This window comes from Oncorhynchus masou, chromosome 32 (assembly GCF_036934945.1).
Source record: "Oncorhynchus masou masou isolate Uvic2021 chromosome 32, UVic_Omas_1.1, whole genome shotgun sequence".
NCBI lineage: Eukaryota > Metazoa > Chordata > Actinopteri > Salmoniformes > Salmonidae > Oncorhynchus > Oncorhynchus masou.
In genome coordinates, this window is record NC_088243.1 from 543,149 (window position 1) to 558,275 (window position 15,127).

Below are 15,127 nucleotides of genomic sequence, written 5' to 3' on the forward strand. Positions count from 1 at the left end.
ATGATCAAACAAATCAAACCGTTGTACTGTAATAGTTTCTACAGTGCTGCTATTCGGGGGGCTAGCTGGCTAGCTAGCAGTGTTGATTGCGTTACGTTACGTTAAAAGAACGACAATAGCTGGCTAGCTAACCTAGAAAATCGCTCTAGATTACACAATTGTCTTAGATACAAAGACGGCTATGTAGCTAGCTAGCTACGATCAAACAAATCAAACCGTTGTACTGTAATGAAGTGAAATGAAAATGTGATACTACCTGTGGAGCGACGCGGAATGTTGACCGGGTAGTTGAAGTTCAATTCGGTAGAGGTTGGCTAGCTGTTGGCTAGCTAGCTAGCAGCATCTCCTACGTTAAGGACGACAAATAGCTGGCTAGCTAACCTCGGTAAATAAGATAATCACTCTAAGTCTACACACTCTAAACTACACAATTATCTTGGATACGAAGACAGCGAAGACAACTATGTAGCTAGCTGACACTACGCTAATCGAGTCGTTCAGTTGAGTGTAATAGTTTCTACAGTGCTGGTGGACAGTGGACGTTAGCTAGCTGCTTAGCTAGCTGCTGGGCAGATAGCAGTGTAGACTACGTTAGGACGACGAAATACGATAATTATGCAATTATCTTTGATACAAAGACGGCTATGTAGCTAGCTAAGAAGAAATTGCTAAGATTAGACAAATCAAACCGTTGTACTATAATGAAATGTAATGAAAAATGTAATGAAAAGTTATACTACCTGCGGACCGAAGTGTAGATGCGACCGCTCGCTCCAACCCGGAACCGGAAAAGCTCCTGTATATCTGTCATGTTACTGTATTACACCTCCTGTATATCTGTCATGTGACTGTATCACACCTCCTGTATATCTGTCATGTTACTGTATCACACCTCCTGTAAATCTGTCATGTTACTGTATATCTGTCATGTTACTGTATACCTGTCCTGTTGTTGTCAGGCCTCCTGTATACCTGTCCTGTTGTTGTCAGGCCTCCTGTATACCTGTCCTGTTGTTGTCAGGTCTCCTGTATACCTGTCCTGTTGTTGTCAGGCCTCCTGTATACCTGTCCTGTTGTTGTCAGGCCTCCTGTATACCTGTCCTGTTGTTGTCAGGCCTCCTGTATACCTATCCTGTTGTCATCAGACCTGGGTTCAACATTTGACTGAGCTTGCCTGGTGAAATGAATGGCTCAATCAAATGATTTAAGTATTAACAAAAATGTTTTTAAAAACTATTTGAACTCAGATCTGTTTATCAAATGACTTTGATGAGGTTCTATGTATCAGGTGAGGAGGCTTTCAGACAGCAAAAGATAAACACAAACAACTACTGGCATAGAAACATTAACAATGTTCATGTTTAAAATGTTAGAAGGGTCCAGATACACACTCAGGTGAGTCCCTATGTCCTTCTCCCGCTTTCTCCTCTCTCACAGGAAATGGAAGTTACCGCCAACGAGCTGAAGAATGTACTCAACAGGGTTGTCTCCAAACGTAAGACTAAGCGTGTTTCTCAATATGCATACAACCGTACTCCACACGCTTATGCTCCGAGTTCGTTCTCCGAGGAGGTTCTCCTGAGTACGTTCTCCCAGGAGGTTCCCCCGAGTACGTTCTCCCAGGAGGTTCCCCCGAGTACGTTCTCCCAGGAGGTTCCCCCGAGTACGTTCTCCCAGGAGGTTCTCCCGAGTACGTTCTCCCAGGAGGTTCCCCCGAGTACGTTCTCCCAGGAGGTTCCCCCGAGTACGTTCTCCCAGGAGGTTCTCCCGAGTACGTTCTCCCAGGAGGTTCCCCCGAGTACGTTCTCCCAGGAGGTTCCCCCGAGTACGTTCTCCCAGGAGGTTCCCCCGAGTACGTTCTCCCGAGTACGTTCTCCCAGGAGGTTCCCCCGAGTACGTTCTCCCGAGTACGTTCTCCCGAGTACGTTCTCCCGAGTACGTTCTCCCAGGAGGTTCTCCCGAGTACGTTCTCCCGAGGAGGTTCTCGAGTACGTTCTCCCGAGTACATTCTTGTGAGGACGATAGTGTGGAAAACAGATAAAATGTCACATTTGAGAAGCACTTCGCATTACAGTCATCTTCTGCATCATTAGAGAAGGGCTTCAACAAGGCCCCATTTATGTTTACGTTGTCTGTCAATGACAGATTAGCCCTGCACTGACACCTGATTCAACTAAGTTAGGGTTTGTTAGAGATACTGTAACTAATCAACCAATCACTATCTCTCTCTCCCACAGATAAGGACCTGAACACAGAGGGTTTTAGCCTGGAGTGCTGCAGGAGCATGATTGCACTCGTGGACGTATCCTCTGTATCTGTGGTGTCTGTAGAGAGAGACCCGCCCGGGTCAGGTTGTGGTGTCTGTAGAGAGAGACCCGCCCGGGTCGGGTTGTGTTGTCTGTAGACAGAGACCCGCCCGGGTCAGGTTGTGTTGTCTGTAGAGAGAGACCCGCCCGGGTCAGGTTGTGTTGTCTGTAGAGAGAGACCCGCCCGGGTCAGGTTGTGTTGTCTGTAGACAGAGACCCTCCCGGGTCAGGTTGTGTTGTCTGTAGACAGAGACCCTCCTGGGTCAGGTTGTGTTGTCTGTAGACAGAGACCCTCCTGGGTCAGGTTGTGTTGTCTGTAGACAGAGACCCGCCCGGGTCAGGTTGTGTTGTCTGTAGACAGAGACCTGCCCAGGTCAGGTTGTGTTGTCTGTAGAGAGAGACCCGCCCGGGTCAGGTTGTGTTGTCTGTAGAAAGAGACCCGCCGGGTCAGGTTGTGTTGTCTGTAGACAGAGAAACCCGCCCGGGTCAGGTTGTGTTGTCTGTAGACAGAGACCCGCCCGGGTCAGGTTGTGTTGTCTGTAGACAGAGACCCTCCCGGGTCAGGTTGTGTTGTCTGTAGACAGAGACCCGCCCGGGTCAGGTTGTGTTGTCTGTAGACAGAGACCCGCCCGGGTCAGAGACCCTCCCGGGTCAGGTTGTGTTGTCTGTAGACAGAGACCCGCCCGGGTCAGGTTGTGTTGTCTGTAGACAGAGACCCGCCCGGGTCAGGTTGTGTTGTCTGTACACAGAGACCCTCCCGGGTCAGGTTGTGTTGTCTGTAGACAGAGACCCTCCCGGGTCAGGTTGTGTTGTCTGTAGACAGAGACCCGCCCGGGTCAGGTTGTGTTGTCTGTAGACAGAGACACGCCCGGGTCAGGTTGTGTTGTCTGTAGACAGAGACCCGCCCGGGTCAGGTTGTGTTGTCTGTAGACAGAGACCCGCCCGGGTCAGGTTGTGTTGTCTGTAGACAGAGACCCGCCCGGGTCAGGTTGTGTTGTCTGTAGACAGAGACCCGCCCGGGTCAGGTTGTGTTGTCTGTATAGAGAGACCCGCCCGGGTCAGGTTGTGTTGTCTGTATAGAGAGACCCGCCCGGGTCAGGTTGTGTTGTCTGTATAGAGAGACCCGCCGGGTCAGGTTGTGTTGTCTGTAGACAGAGACCCGCCCGGGTCAGGTTGTGTTGTCTGTAGAGAGAGACCCGCCGGGTCAGGTTGTGTTGTCTGTAGACAGAGACCCGCCCGGGTCAGGTTGTGTTGTCTGTAGAGAGAGACCCGCCCGGGTCAGGTTGTGTTGTCTGTAGACAGAGACCCGCCCGGGTCAGGTTGTGTTGTCTGTAGACAGAGACCCGCCCGGGTCAGGTTGTGTTGTCTGTACACAGAGACACGCCCGGGTCAGGTTGTGTTGTCTGTAGACAGAGACCCTCCCGGGTCAGGTTGTGTTGTCTGTAGACAGAGACCCGCCCGGGTCAGGTTGTGTTGTCTGTAGACAGAGACCCGCCCGGGTCAGGTTGTGTTGTCTGTACACAGAGACCCGCCCGGGTCAGGTTGTGTTGTCTGTACACAGAGACACGCCCGGGTCAGGTTGTGTTGTCTGTAGACAGAGACACGCCCGGGTCAGGTTGTGTTGTCTGTAGATAGAGACCCTCCCGGGTCAGGTTGTGTTGTCTGTAGACAGAGACCCGCCCGGGTCAGGTTGTGTTGTCTGTAGACAGAGACCCGCCCGGGTCAGGTTGTGTTGTCTGTACACAGAGACACGCCCGGGTCAGGTTGTGTTGTCTGTAGACAGAGACACGCCCGGGTCAGGTTGTGTTGTCTGTAGAGAGAGACCCGCCCGGGTCAGGTTGTGTTGTCTGTAGACAGAGACCCGCCCGGGTCAGGTTGTGTTGTCTGTAGACAGAGACCCGCCCGGGTCAGGTTGTGTTGTCTGTAGACAGAGACCCTCCCGGGTCAGGTTGTGTTGTCTGTAGACAGAGACCCGCCCGGGTCAGGTTGTGTTGTCTGTAGAGAGAGACCCGCCCGGGTCAGGTTGTGTTGTCTGTAGACAGAGACCCGCCCGGGTCAGGTTGTGTTGTCTGTAGAGAGAGACCCGCCCGGGTCAGGTTGTGTTGTCTGTAGACAGAGACCCGCCCGGGTCAGGTTGTGTTGTCTGTAGAGAGAGACCCGCCCGGGTCAGGTTGTGTTGTCTGTAGATAGAGACCCGCCCGGGTCAGGTTGTGTTGTCTGTACACAGAGACCCGCCCGGGTCAGGTTGTGTTGTCTGTAGACAGAGACCCGACCGGGTCAGGTTGTGTTGTCTGTACACAGAGACCCTCCCGGGTCAGGTTGTGTTGTCTGTAGACAGAGACCCGCCCGGGTCAGGTTGTGTTGTCTGTAGACAGAGACACGCCCGGGTCAGGTTGTGTTGTCTGTAGACAGAGACCCTCCCGGGTCAGGTTGTGTTGTCTGTACACAGAGACCCGCCCGGGTCAGGTTGTGTTGTCTATAGCAGTGGTTCTCAAACCTCTCCTCGGGACCCCCACACAATTGAGTTGTAGTCCTGAACTAGATCACCTGATTCACTTCGTAAAACGCCTTGAGGATTAGTTTACAATGTATTCCTGAGAGGACACATCGGCTTCACATGTAGAACATGCAGCAGTTGTGGGTCCCCATGAGAGGTCTGAATTATCTCGAGACAGCACAGCCTGTTGGGATCACAGACAGGGCCTACGGTGGACGAACATCAAGGCCAAATTCACCTTTTACTGCAGTAGTTCTCAGTAGCACGTGCCCGAGGTCATGGGTGTTACCGAGGTCAAGGGTGTTACTAATGTAACAACCAGGAAGTGTTGAAATAGCTTATTCAGTGTAAGTGACTTTGTTGACAGGAAGTGATTGTAAAGTGTGCCACGTTGACGTCCGTCACTGTGGTCACTGTGGTCTTAACTAAAGCGAATGTCTAGATGGACGGGACGGGCAGACTCAGCCTGCAAGAGTTCAGACATCTCTGGAACAAGATCAAGCAGTGGCAGGTGAGAATGCTCTTCTTCATCATCTTCTTCTTCAGAATACAGGGTTCACCACTCCCAATGACACTGTAAATAGGGTCAGATTAGTAGATTTAATAAATGCTCTGTTTCTCAGGGGATCTTTAGACACTACAGCTCGGACCAGGCTGGTATCATCAACAGCTACGAGATGAGAAATGCCATCAACGATGCAGGTTAGTTACCAGATACAATAGAATAGAACAGATCGTATCCCTGTTTCGGCATCTACAACAAGATGGAAAGACATGTCCTCTATAGCAGTGATGTGAAGTACTTAAGTAAAAATACTTTAAAGTACTACTTAAGTAGGTTTTTGGGGGGGGTATCTGTACTTTACTATTGGTATTTTTGACAACTTTGACTTTACTATCTTCGTGAAGAAAATACTGTACTTTTTACTCCATACATTTTCCCTGACACCCAAAAGTACTCGTTACATTTTGAATTTTCACACACTGTATATATACTTTTTTCTATTGTATTCTTGACTGTATGTTTGTTTATTCCATGTGTAACTCTGTGTTGTGTCGCAGTTGTAAATGAGAACTTGTTCTCAACTGGCCTACCTGGATAAATAAAGGTGAAATTTTAAAAATAAAAATGCTAACCAGGACAGGAAAATTATCCAATTCACACACTTATCAAGAGAACATCCCTGGTCATCCCTACTGCCTCTGATCTGGCAGACTCACTAAACACAAATGCTTACACTTGTACTACTTAAGTATATTTTTGCAATTAAATTAACTTTTGATAGTTAAGTATATTTAAAACAAAATACATTTAGACTTTTACTCGAGTAGTACATTTTTCACTTTTAATTGAGTCATTTCCTGTTTACTTTTACTCAAGTATGACAGTTGGGTATTTTTTCCACCACATAGAAAGCAAATAGCCGCCTTCTCCTTTCCAGGAAGGATATCATTTTTATTTATCTTCATATGGTGATTTATACCCTTTACGTTCCAGAACACACTCAGCAATGAAGTTCTTAACATTGAGTACTACAGTAGATATACAGTGTATTCGGGACGGTATTCAGACCCCTCCACATTTTTCACACTTTGTTACGTTACAGCCTTTTTCTAAAATTGATTAGTTTCCGCCCCATAATGACATCACCATACCCCATAATGACATCACAATACCCCATAATGACATCACAATACCCCATAATGACGTCACAATACCCCATAATGACGTCGCAATACCCCATAATGACATCACAATACCTCATAATGACGTCACAATACCCTATAATGACGATGCAAACAGGTTTTTAGACATTTTCGCAAATGACAAAAAAAATAAGATATCACATTTACATAAGTATTCAGACTCTTTACTCAGTACATCGTTGAAGCACCTTTGGCAGCGATTACAACCTCAAGTCTTTTTGGCTATAACGCTACAAGCTTGGAACACCTGTATTAGGAAGGTGAACTTTCACCCCAGTCTGAGGTCCTGGGCCCTCTGGAGCAGGTTTTCATCAAGGATCTCTCTGTACTTAGCTTCGTTCATCTTTCCCTCAATCCTGACTAGGATCCCCACAGCATGATGCTGCCAGCACCATGCTTCACCGTAGGGATGGTGCTGCCAGCACCATGCTTCACCGTAGGGATGGTGCTGCCAGCACCATGCTTCGCCGTAGGGATGATGCTGCCAGCACCACGCTTCACCGTAGGGATGGCGCCAGGTTTCCTTCAGACGTGTCATGTGCCTTTTACTGAGGAGTGGCTTCCGTCTGGCCACTCTACCATAAAGTCCTGATTGGTGCAGTGTTGCAGAGATGGTTGTTCTTCTGGAATGTTCTCCCATCTCCACAGAGGAACTCTAGAGCTCTGTCAGAGTGACCATCGGGTTCTTGGTCACCTCCCTGACAAAGGCCATTCTCCCCTGACTATTCAGTTTGGCCAGGCAGCCAGCTCTAGGAAGAGTCTTGGTGGTTCCAAATTTCTTCCATTGAAGAATGATGGAGGCCACTGTGTTCTTGGGGACCTTCAATGCTGCAGACATTTTTGGTACATTTCCCCAGATCTGTGCCTCGACACAATCCTGTCTCGGAGCTCTAAGGACAATTCCTTTCGACCTCATGACCTGGTTTTTGCCCTAACATGCACTGTCAACTGTGGGACCTTATACAGACAGGCGTGTGCCTTTCCAAATCATGTCCAATTAATTGAATTTACCACAGGTGGACTCCAATCAACTTGTAGAAACATCTCAAGGATGATCAATGGAGACAGGATACACCCGAGTTCAATTTCAAGTCTCATTAGCAAAAGGTTTGAATACTTATTATGTAAGTAAGGTGTGTATATATATATATATATATATTTTTTAAAAACATACTTTTTCGTTATTTTTAGAATAAGTCTGTAACGTAACATAATGTAGAAAAAGGGGGTCTGAATACTTTCCGAATGAACTGAATTATAATTATAATTATTTTATTATTATCTGTATGGAAAGGATCCAGAGCAGAGGTGATGTTACGGTAGATACTTCTAGAAGGAAGAAAACTGTTAGTCTCGACCACCAGCCGGCTCTCTCTGTCGAGATGTCTGGTTTCTCAACACCTCACAACGGGGCGTGCCACCCGGTTTTAATTGGCTCATCTCTCAGTTCATCACCCGCCTTAGAACCTCCGCCCTACCTACTTTAATAAAGAGCGAGCAGCACAAGTGATTTAAAAAGGCACCCACCAGAGATCAATGCAGCCCCTATTTCCACGTAATTCCTCCCCTAGAGCGGAAATGCTTGTTTCACTTCCACCTCCGAAGAATGACGCAAGCTACTCATACATATTCACGAGATTAGGGGATGGAACGTTGTGAGTGGACAAACATCAACAAATAGGGAACTGGACAGCTGTCCGTTTAGGTAGCTAGCATGCTAACATTAGCTAGTTAGCTATTTTGCTAACATTATCTGTTGTTGCTGGGCTTTTAAAAATGTTATCCATGGCTCAGGCAGCCAAGTCGATGCTGTTTGGCTCAGTTCAGTCGCCCTGAATAGAAACGTAGTCTGAAATGTAGCAGCATGTCATCTAACTGGTCTCACATAACTTGATATGCCCGAACCAGTGGTGTGTATTTATAAGGGAAGCCAGGCTTATCCAAACACTTGACCAATAAAAACATTAAAATTATAAAATACATTTAACTTTTGTCTTTTTATTTGATTTTTTATGTTCAATCAATTTCGCAAGATGCTGAATCTCACCAGAGAAATCATCAAAGCGAGGGGAAACAGCACCCCTGTGTCAGTCAGTATGTGTAGACCATGTATCTGATGCTGTCTGGACAGTGAAACAGCACCTCTCTGTCTCAGTATGTGTAGACCATGTATCTGATGCTGTATGGACATTGAAACAGCACCTCTCTGTCTCAGTATGTGTAGACCATGTATCTGATGCTGTCTGGACAGTGAAACAGCACCTCTCTGTCTCAGTATGTGTAGACCATGTATCTGATGCTGTCTGGACAGTGAAACAGCACCTCTCTGTCTCAGTATGTGTAGACCATGTATCTGATGCTGTCTGGACAGTGAAACAGCACCTCTCTGTCTCAGTATGTGTAGACCATGTATCTGATGCTGTCTGGACAGTGAAACAGCACCTCTCTGTCTCAGTATGTGTAGACCATGTATCTGATGCTGTCTGGACAGTGAAACAGCACCTCTCTGTCTCAGTATGTGTAGACCATGTATCTGATGCTGTCTGGACAGTGAAACAGCACCTCTCTGTCTCAGTATGTGTAGACCATGTATCTGATGCTGTCTGGACAGTGAAACAGCATCTCTGTCTCAGTGTGTGTAGACCATGTATCTGATGCTGTCTGGACAGTGAAACAGCACCTCTCTGTCTCAGTATGTGTAGACCATGTATCTGATGCTGTCTGGACAGTGAAACAGCACCTCTCTGTCTCAGTATGTGTAGACCATGTATCTGATGCTGTCTGGACAGTGAAACAGCACCTCTCCGTCTCAGTATGTGTAGACCATGTATCTGATGCTGTCTGGACAGTGAAACAGCACCTCTCCGTCTCAGTATGTGTAGACCATGTATCTGATGCTGTCTGGACAGTGAAACAGCACCCCTGTGTCAGTCAGTATGTGTAGACCATGTATCTGATGCTGTCTGGACAGTGAAACAGCACCTCTCTGTCTCAGTATGTGTAGACCATGTATCTGATGCTGTCTGGACAGTGAAACAGCACCTCTCAGTATGTGTAGACCATGTATCTGATGCTGTCTGGACAGTGAAACAGCACCTCTCCGTCTCAGTATGTGTAGACCATGTATCTGATGCTGTCTGGACAGTGAAACAGCACCCCTCTGTCTCAGTATGCGTAGACCGTGTAACTGATGCTGTCTGGAATGAAAGAGTATGACATGTTGCTTCTGTAGAATTTGATTGATTGATGCCAGCAAGCATTTGACCTCCCTTGATTAAAAATAAAATAAAGAATTAGCCAATCAGCATTGAGCTGAGCTCAACTGTAGGTTGTCCTGGCGCAGCAAAACGCCCCCAAGGGGAGGCCAGTTTGGATTTGGCTTCACACCAATCAAATCACACCCGGAGCAAAACGTTATCATTGTCAGAAAAACGTCTGCTTTTGGTCTGCTAGCGTTGTTGTCCTGCAGGAGCTAGCTAGCTAAATCGGTCCTTTCCTAAACCATGCATGGAAACGGGGATTTGGATTTGTGATTTTGACTTAAATCGTCACCACTGATTATGACAGTGAGTCTGATCTAACCATACATTGATATATATTGTGCCACTGGCCTGAGACGATCGAAGTTCAATATGTAGCCTGGTAGGCTCACATTAACTAGCTAGCTAACTTAGCTCGTTAATTGTTGCCAATGTGAGGAAGTAAGGCTGCCTACCCGTAGCTAAAATGCTTGAGCTAGCTTATGAAACCCAAAAAAGTAAAAGCTGTGAGAGCCATCGACCGTTCCGTTAAAGGGATAGATAGGAGGACGGCAGTCGACAAGTAGGGCGAGTTCCCAATTGTCCTTTCCTTGCACCCACACACATACAAATCAGTACCAAGCACAGCCACATGATATTTAGCGGCATATCTTGGACAAAATCGTTTTTTGTTTGTTGGTATCACTGAAGTTTGTTTTCAGTGAATTAAACTCAGCATATATAGCGCTCTCCAGCCTCTATTTTAACCACACCCAAAGTCCCACTTTGTTGCACAATGTTACCAGGGTCTATGAGCCAGGAATTCAAGCCCGAGGGACGAGGTAAGAAAAGTGTTCAAGAACATCTGACATTGTTAGAGGTAATTTAAAAGTCAAGAGTAAATGTATCCAGACCCTAGAATCATTGTTAAATGGCCGCCTGATAACAGACTCCATCCACTCCACAGTCTAATGTCTACGTCCAATATATTTTACAGTCTTGTCACTACTCCGTTATTGTGTCCTTGTGCCCCGTTCAGGCTTCCGTCTCAACAACCAGCTGTATGACATCATCACCATGCGTTACGCCAATGAGGGTATGAACATCGACTTTGACAGCTTCATCAGCTGCCTGGTCCGGCTCGAAGCCATGTTCAGTAAGTCCCGCACGCTCTTCACCTTAGTATTCTGTCTGGTCCGGCTCGAAGCCATGGTCAGTAAGTCCCGCACGCTCTTCACCTTAGTATTCTGTCTGGTCCGGCTAGAAGCCATGTTCAGTAAGTCCTTACGCTCTTCACCTTAGTATTCTGTCTGGTCCGGCTAGAAGCCATGTTCAGTAAGTCCGCACGCTCTTCACCTTAGTATTCTGTCTGGTCCGGCTCGAAGCCATGTTCAGTAAGTCCCGCACGCTCTTCACCTTAGTATTCTGTCTGGTCCGGCTAGAAGCCATGTTCAGTAAGTCCCGCACGCTCTTCACCTTAGTATTCTGTCTGGTCCGGCTAGAAGCCATGTTCAGTAAGTCCCGCACGCTCTTCACCTTATTATTCTGTCTGGTCCGGCTAGAAGCCATGTTCAGTAAGTCCCGCACGCTCTTCACCTTAGTATTCTGTCTGGTCATGTTCATGTTTTATTGATTAATGAAATGGGGTTTTTGTTTACAGGGGCATTCCAGGCTTTTGATCAGGATGGTACAATCAGACTTAGTGTCTTGGAGGTAAGCTGCTAATGCTAATGAGTGACGTGGAACAAACATGGTGTTACTACGGCCTTAGGGGCTGTGTTGACAGAAGACGTGTGTCAGCGCGCTAACAGATACTACCCCTCTATGTCCTGACTGACACTACCCCTCTATGTCCTGACTGACACTACCGCCTTAGGGGCTGTGTTGACAGAAGACGTGTGTCAGCGCGCTAACAGATACTACCACTCTATGTCCTGACTGACACTACCCCTATGTCCTGACTGACACTACCCCCCTATGTCCTGACTGACACTACCCCTATGTCCTGACTGACACTACCCCTATGTCCTGACTGACACTACCCCTCTATGTCCTGACTGACACTACCCCTCTATGTCCTGACTGTTACAACCCCTCTATGTCCTGACTGTTACAACCCCTCTATGTCCTGACTGTTACAACCCCTCTATGTCCTGACTGTTACAACCCCTCTATGTCCTGACTGTTACAACCCCTCTATGTCCCGACTGACACTACCCCTCTATGTCCCGACTGACACTACCCCTCTATGTCCTGACTGACATTACCCCTATGTCCCGACTGACACTACCCCTCTATGTCCTGACTGTTACAACCCCTCTATGTCCTGACTGTTACAACCCCTCTATGTCCTGACTGTTACAACCCCTCTATGTCCTGACTGACACTACCCCTATGTCCTGACTGTTACAACCCCTCTATGTCCTGACTGACACTACCCCTATGTCCTGACTGTTACAACCCCTCTATGTCCTGACTGACACTACCCCTATGTCCTGACTGTTACAACCCCTCTATGTCCTGACTGACACTACCCCTATGTCCTGACTGTTACTACCCCCCTATGTCCTGACTGACATTACCCCTATGTCCTGACTGTTACAACCCCTCTGTCTCTCCTCATTGTCCAGTGGCTCCAGCTGACCATGTATGCCTAGATTGCCAGACAGGTGTTCTCAGCCAGATGTCCTCCCAGGTGAGACCCATCCCACATGAAGAACAGAGCAGAACTTTATGACCAGAATGTACCTCAATATTGACCGTACCAAAACGTAGCCCTAACCCTGCCCGTACCACCAGCTCCTACACCTCACTTCAATCCTCAGTCATCACATTAGACTGCTACCAACCAGTCCAGTCCTCACATTAGGCTGCTACCTACCAGTCCAGTCCTCACATTAGACAGCTACCTACCAGTCCAGTCCTCACATTAGACAGCTACCTACCAGTCCAGTCCTCACATTAGACAGCTACCTACCAGTCCAGTCCTCACATTAGGCTGCTACCTACCAGTCCAGTCCTCACATTAGGCTGCTACCTACCTACCAGTCCAGTCCTCACATTAGGCTGCTACCAACCTACCAGTCCAGTCCTCACATTAGGCTGCTACCAACCTACCAGTCCAGTCCTCACATTAGGCTGCTACCTACCAGTCCAGTCCTCACATTAGGCTGCTACCTACCTACCAGTCCAGTCCTCACATTAGGCTGCTACCTACCTACCAGTCCAGTCCTCACATTAGGCTGCTACCTACCAGTCCAGTCCTCACATTAGGCTGCTACCTACCTACCAGTCCAGTCCTCACATTAGGCTGCTACCAACCTACCAGTCCAGTCCTCACATTAGGCTGCTACCAACCTACCAGTCCAGTCCTCACATTAGGCTGCTACCTACCAGTCCAGTCCTCACATTAGGCTGCTACCTACCTACCAGTCCAGTCCTCACATTAGGCTGCTACCTACCTACCAGTCCAGTCCTCACATTAGACAGCTACCTACCAGTCCAGTCCTCACATTAGACTGCTACCTACCAGTCCAGTCCTCACATTAGACTGCTACCTACCTACCAGTCCAGTCCTCACATTACACAGCTACCTACCAGTCCAGTCCTCACATTAGACAGCTACCTACCAGTCCAGTCCTCACATTAGGCTGCTACCTACCTACCAGTCCAGTCCTCACATTAGACAGCTACCTACCTACCTACCAGTCCAGTCATCACATTAGACTGCTACCTACCAGTCCAGTCCTCACATTAGGCTGCTACCTACCTACCAGTCCAGTCCTCACATTAGACAGCTACCTACCTACCAGTCCAGTCCTCACATTAGACTGCTACCATACCAGTTAGCCATCCTTATCCTCTTCCCTCTCTCTAGGTCTCAGGCTTCTCTAATTTCCTCTCCTGACCATGTCCCAGTACTGCTGAAACATCAGTCTCTTCGGTCGGCCATGTTTTTTTTTTTTTTAAACACACCCCACTCCTTACCAGATGTACCGTTCTCTCTCTCAGGCATCAAACACACACAACCTCTCTTTTTCTGTCTCCATATCTCTCCATAACCCATCGAATCTCTCTTTAAATATTCCGTTTTATTTACACCACCTCGACATCTCCCCTATACCACCCTCGACGTCTCCCCTATACCACCTACCACCCTCGCGTCTCCTCTATGCCACCCTCGACGTCTCCCCTATACCACCCTCGCGTCTCCCCTATACCACCTACCACCCTCGACGTCTCCCCTATACCACCCTCGACGTCTCCCCTATACCACCTACCACCCTCGACGTCTCCCCTATACCACCTACCATCCCATAACATTTGATAACCCACCCTGACACGATGCACTGTCAAGCCCCTTCTCCAGCGAAGACCACGGCTCTCTCATTGGCCAATGGATGAGATGTTGGAGAAGGACCCAGTGCTCCCTTCCTTCAGTCTTGGACATCCTGCCTCAGCACCGGATTGGTTGGTCCGTGGGAACCGGAACGAACCCCCTATCAGCTCTGAAACACTGGTGTCAGAGTTAATGGCTATAGAATCTGCTCGTCTGCCAGTCCTACCAATGGATGGATGAGACAGAGAATGAGACCCACCCTTTCCCCTCCGCTGTACGGCCACGACCAGGCAGGAGCCTCCTAGCCTGTTGTAGAGCTCCCTACAGAGTGGGTTCAACATGTGGAGTTGGGAATATGACTATGGGTTGGACTTGTTGTGGTTTCCTATTAAAAGTTTTGGTCAAATGAGTGTAATGCATTTTTAAACATTTTTAACCCAATAAATAATTGTGTAGTTGTTGGTTGGACTGTTTTTGTTTGTTTTGTTTTATTCAGTGAATGTAGAAGCAGTAAAATCAGTAGAATTTAACTAAACAGCTGCTGTGTCTGAATGCAGTTCAGTTCAAGACAATTTAACACAACTACAGATGAAAGACAGAAAACCAAAAAAAGGCCATAGAATTTTTTCTCTCCAGGTTTTTGTAACATTTTCTTTAAAATAAAATACAGAACAAGTTCACAACCGTTCGGGCAAGAACTAAAAAAAACACAAACTCGTCAAAGAAACTCAGGAATGTCAGGTAAGACTGCTTGTTTTCCCCTCAAATAACAGAGGAAGGGGGTTACACACGTCTGGAGGTATGTCTTCTCGAAAGGAGGATGCGGCTGTAAAGATCACAGGTTGAACCGAGTGGATGAGATCTCACCTCAGCCGAACACACACACACCTACAACAGCACCATGTACAACCCCCAGAGCTGCCACGACACGGATAAGGAGCGTTCGGTCGACAACATCGGTTCAACTTTTCTTCTTCTTCTTCACATTGATTACAATTAAAATTTTAAAAACGTGTTTTATAATACTATAAAAGAAAAA

At 47.6% G+C, this 15,127-nt stretch overlaps 1 protein-coding gene across 4 annotated transcripts in view; it reads left to right on the top strand.

Moving 5' to 3' along the window:
* Positions 1–12,651, top strand: part of LOC135525438 (calpain-3-like) — a 48,526-nt gene extending 35,875 nt beyond the window's left edge. For all 4 annotated transcript variants that reach the window (XM_064953066.1, XM_064953067.1, XM_064953065.1 and 1 more), the window contains 7 exons: positions 1,438–1,495; positions 2,238–2,302; positions 5,246–5,314; positions 5,427–5,505; positions 10,789–10,905; positions 11,410–11,462; positions 12,380–12,651. In XM_064953066.1, the coding sequence (XP_064809138.1) occupies positions 1,438–1,495; positions 2,238–2,302; positions 5,246–5,314; positions 5,427–5,505; positions 10,789–10,905; positions 11,410–11,462; positions 12,380–12,406 (468 nt within the window). In that variant the 3' untranslated portion in view covers positions 12,407–12,651. The remainder of the gene's footprint in view (positions 1–1,437; positions 1,496–2,237; positions 2,303–5,245; positions 5,315–5,426; positions 5,506–10,788; positions 10,906–11,409; positions 11,463–12,379) is intronic.
* The last annotated feature ends 2,476 nt before the right edge of the window (positions 12,652–15,127 follow it).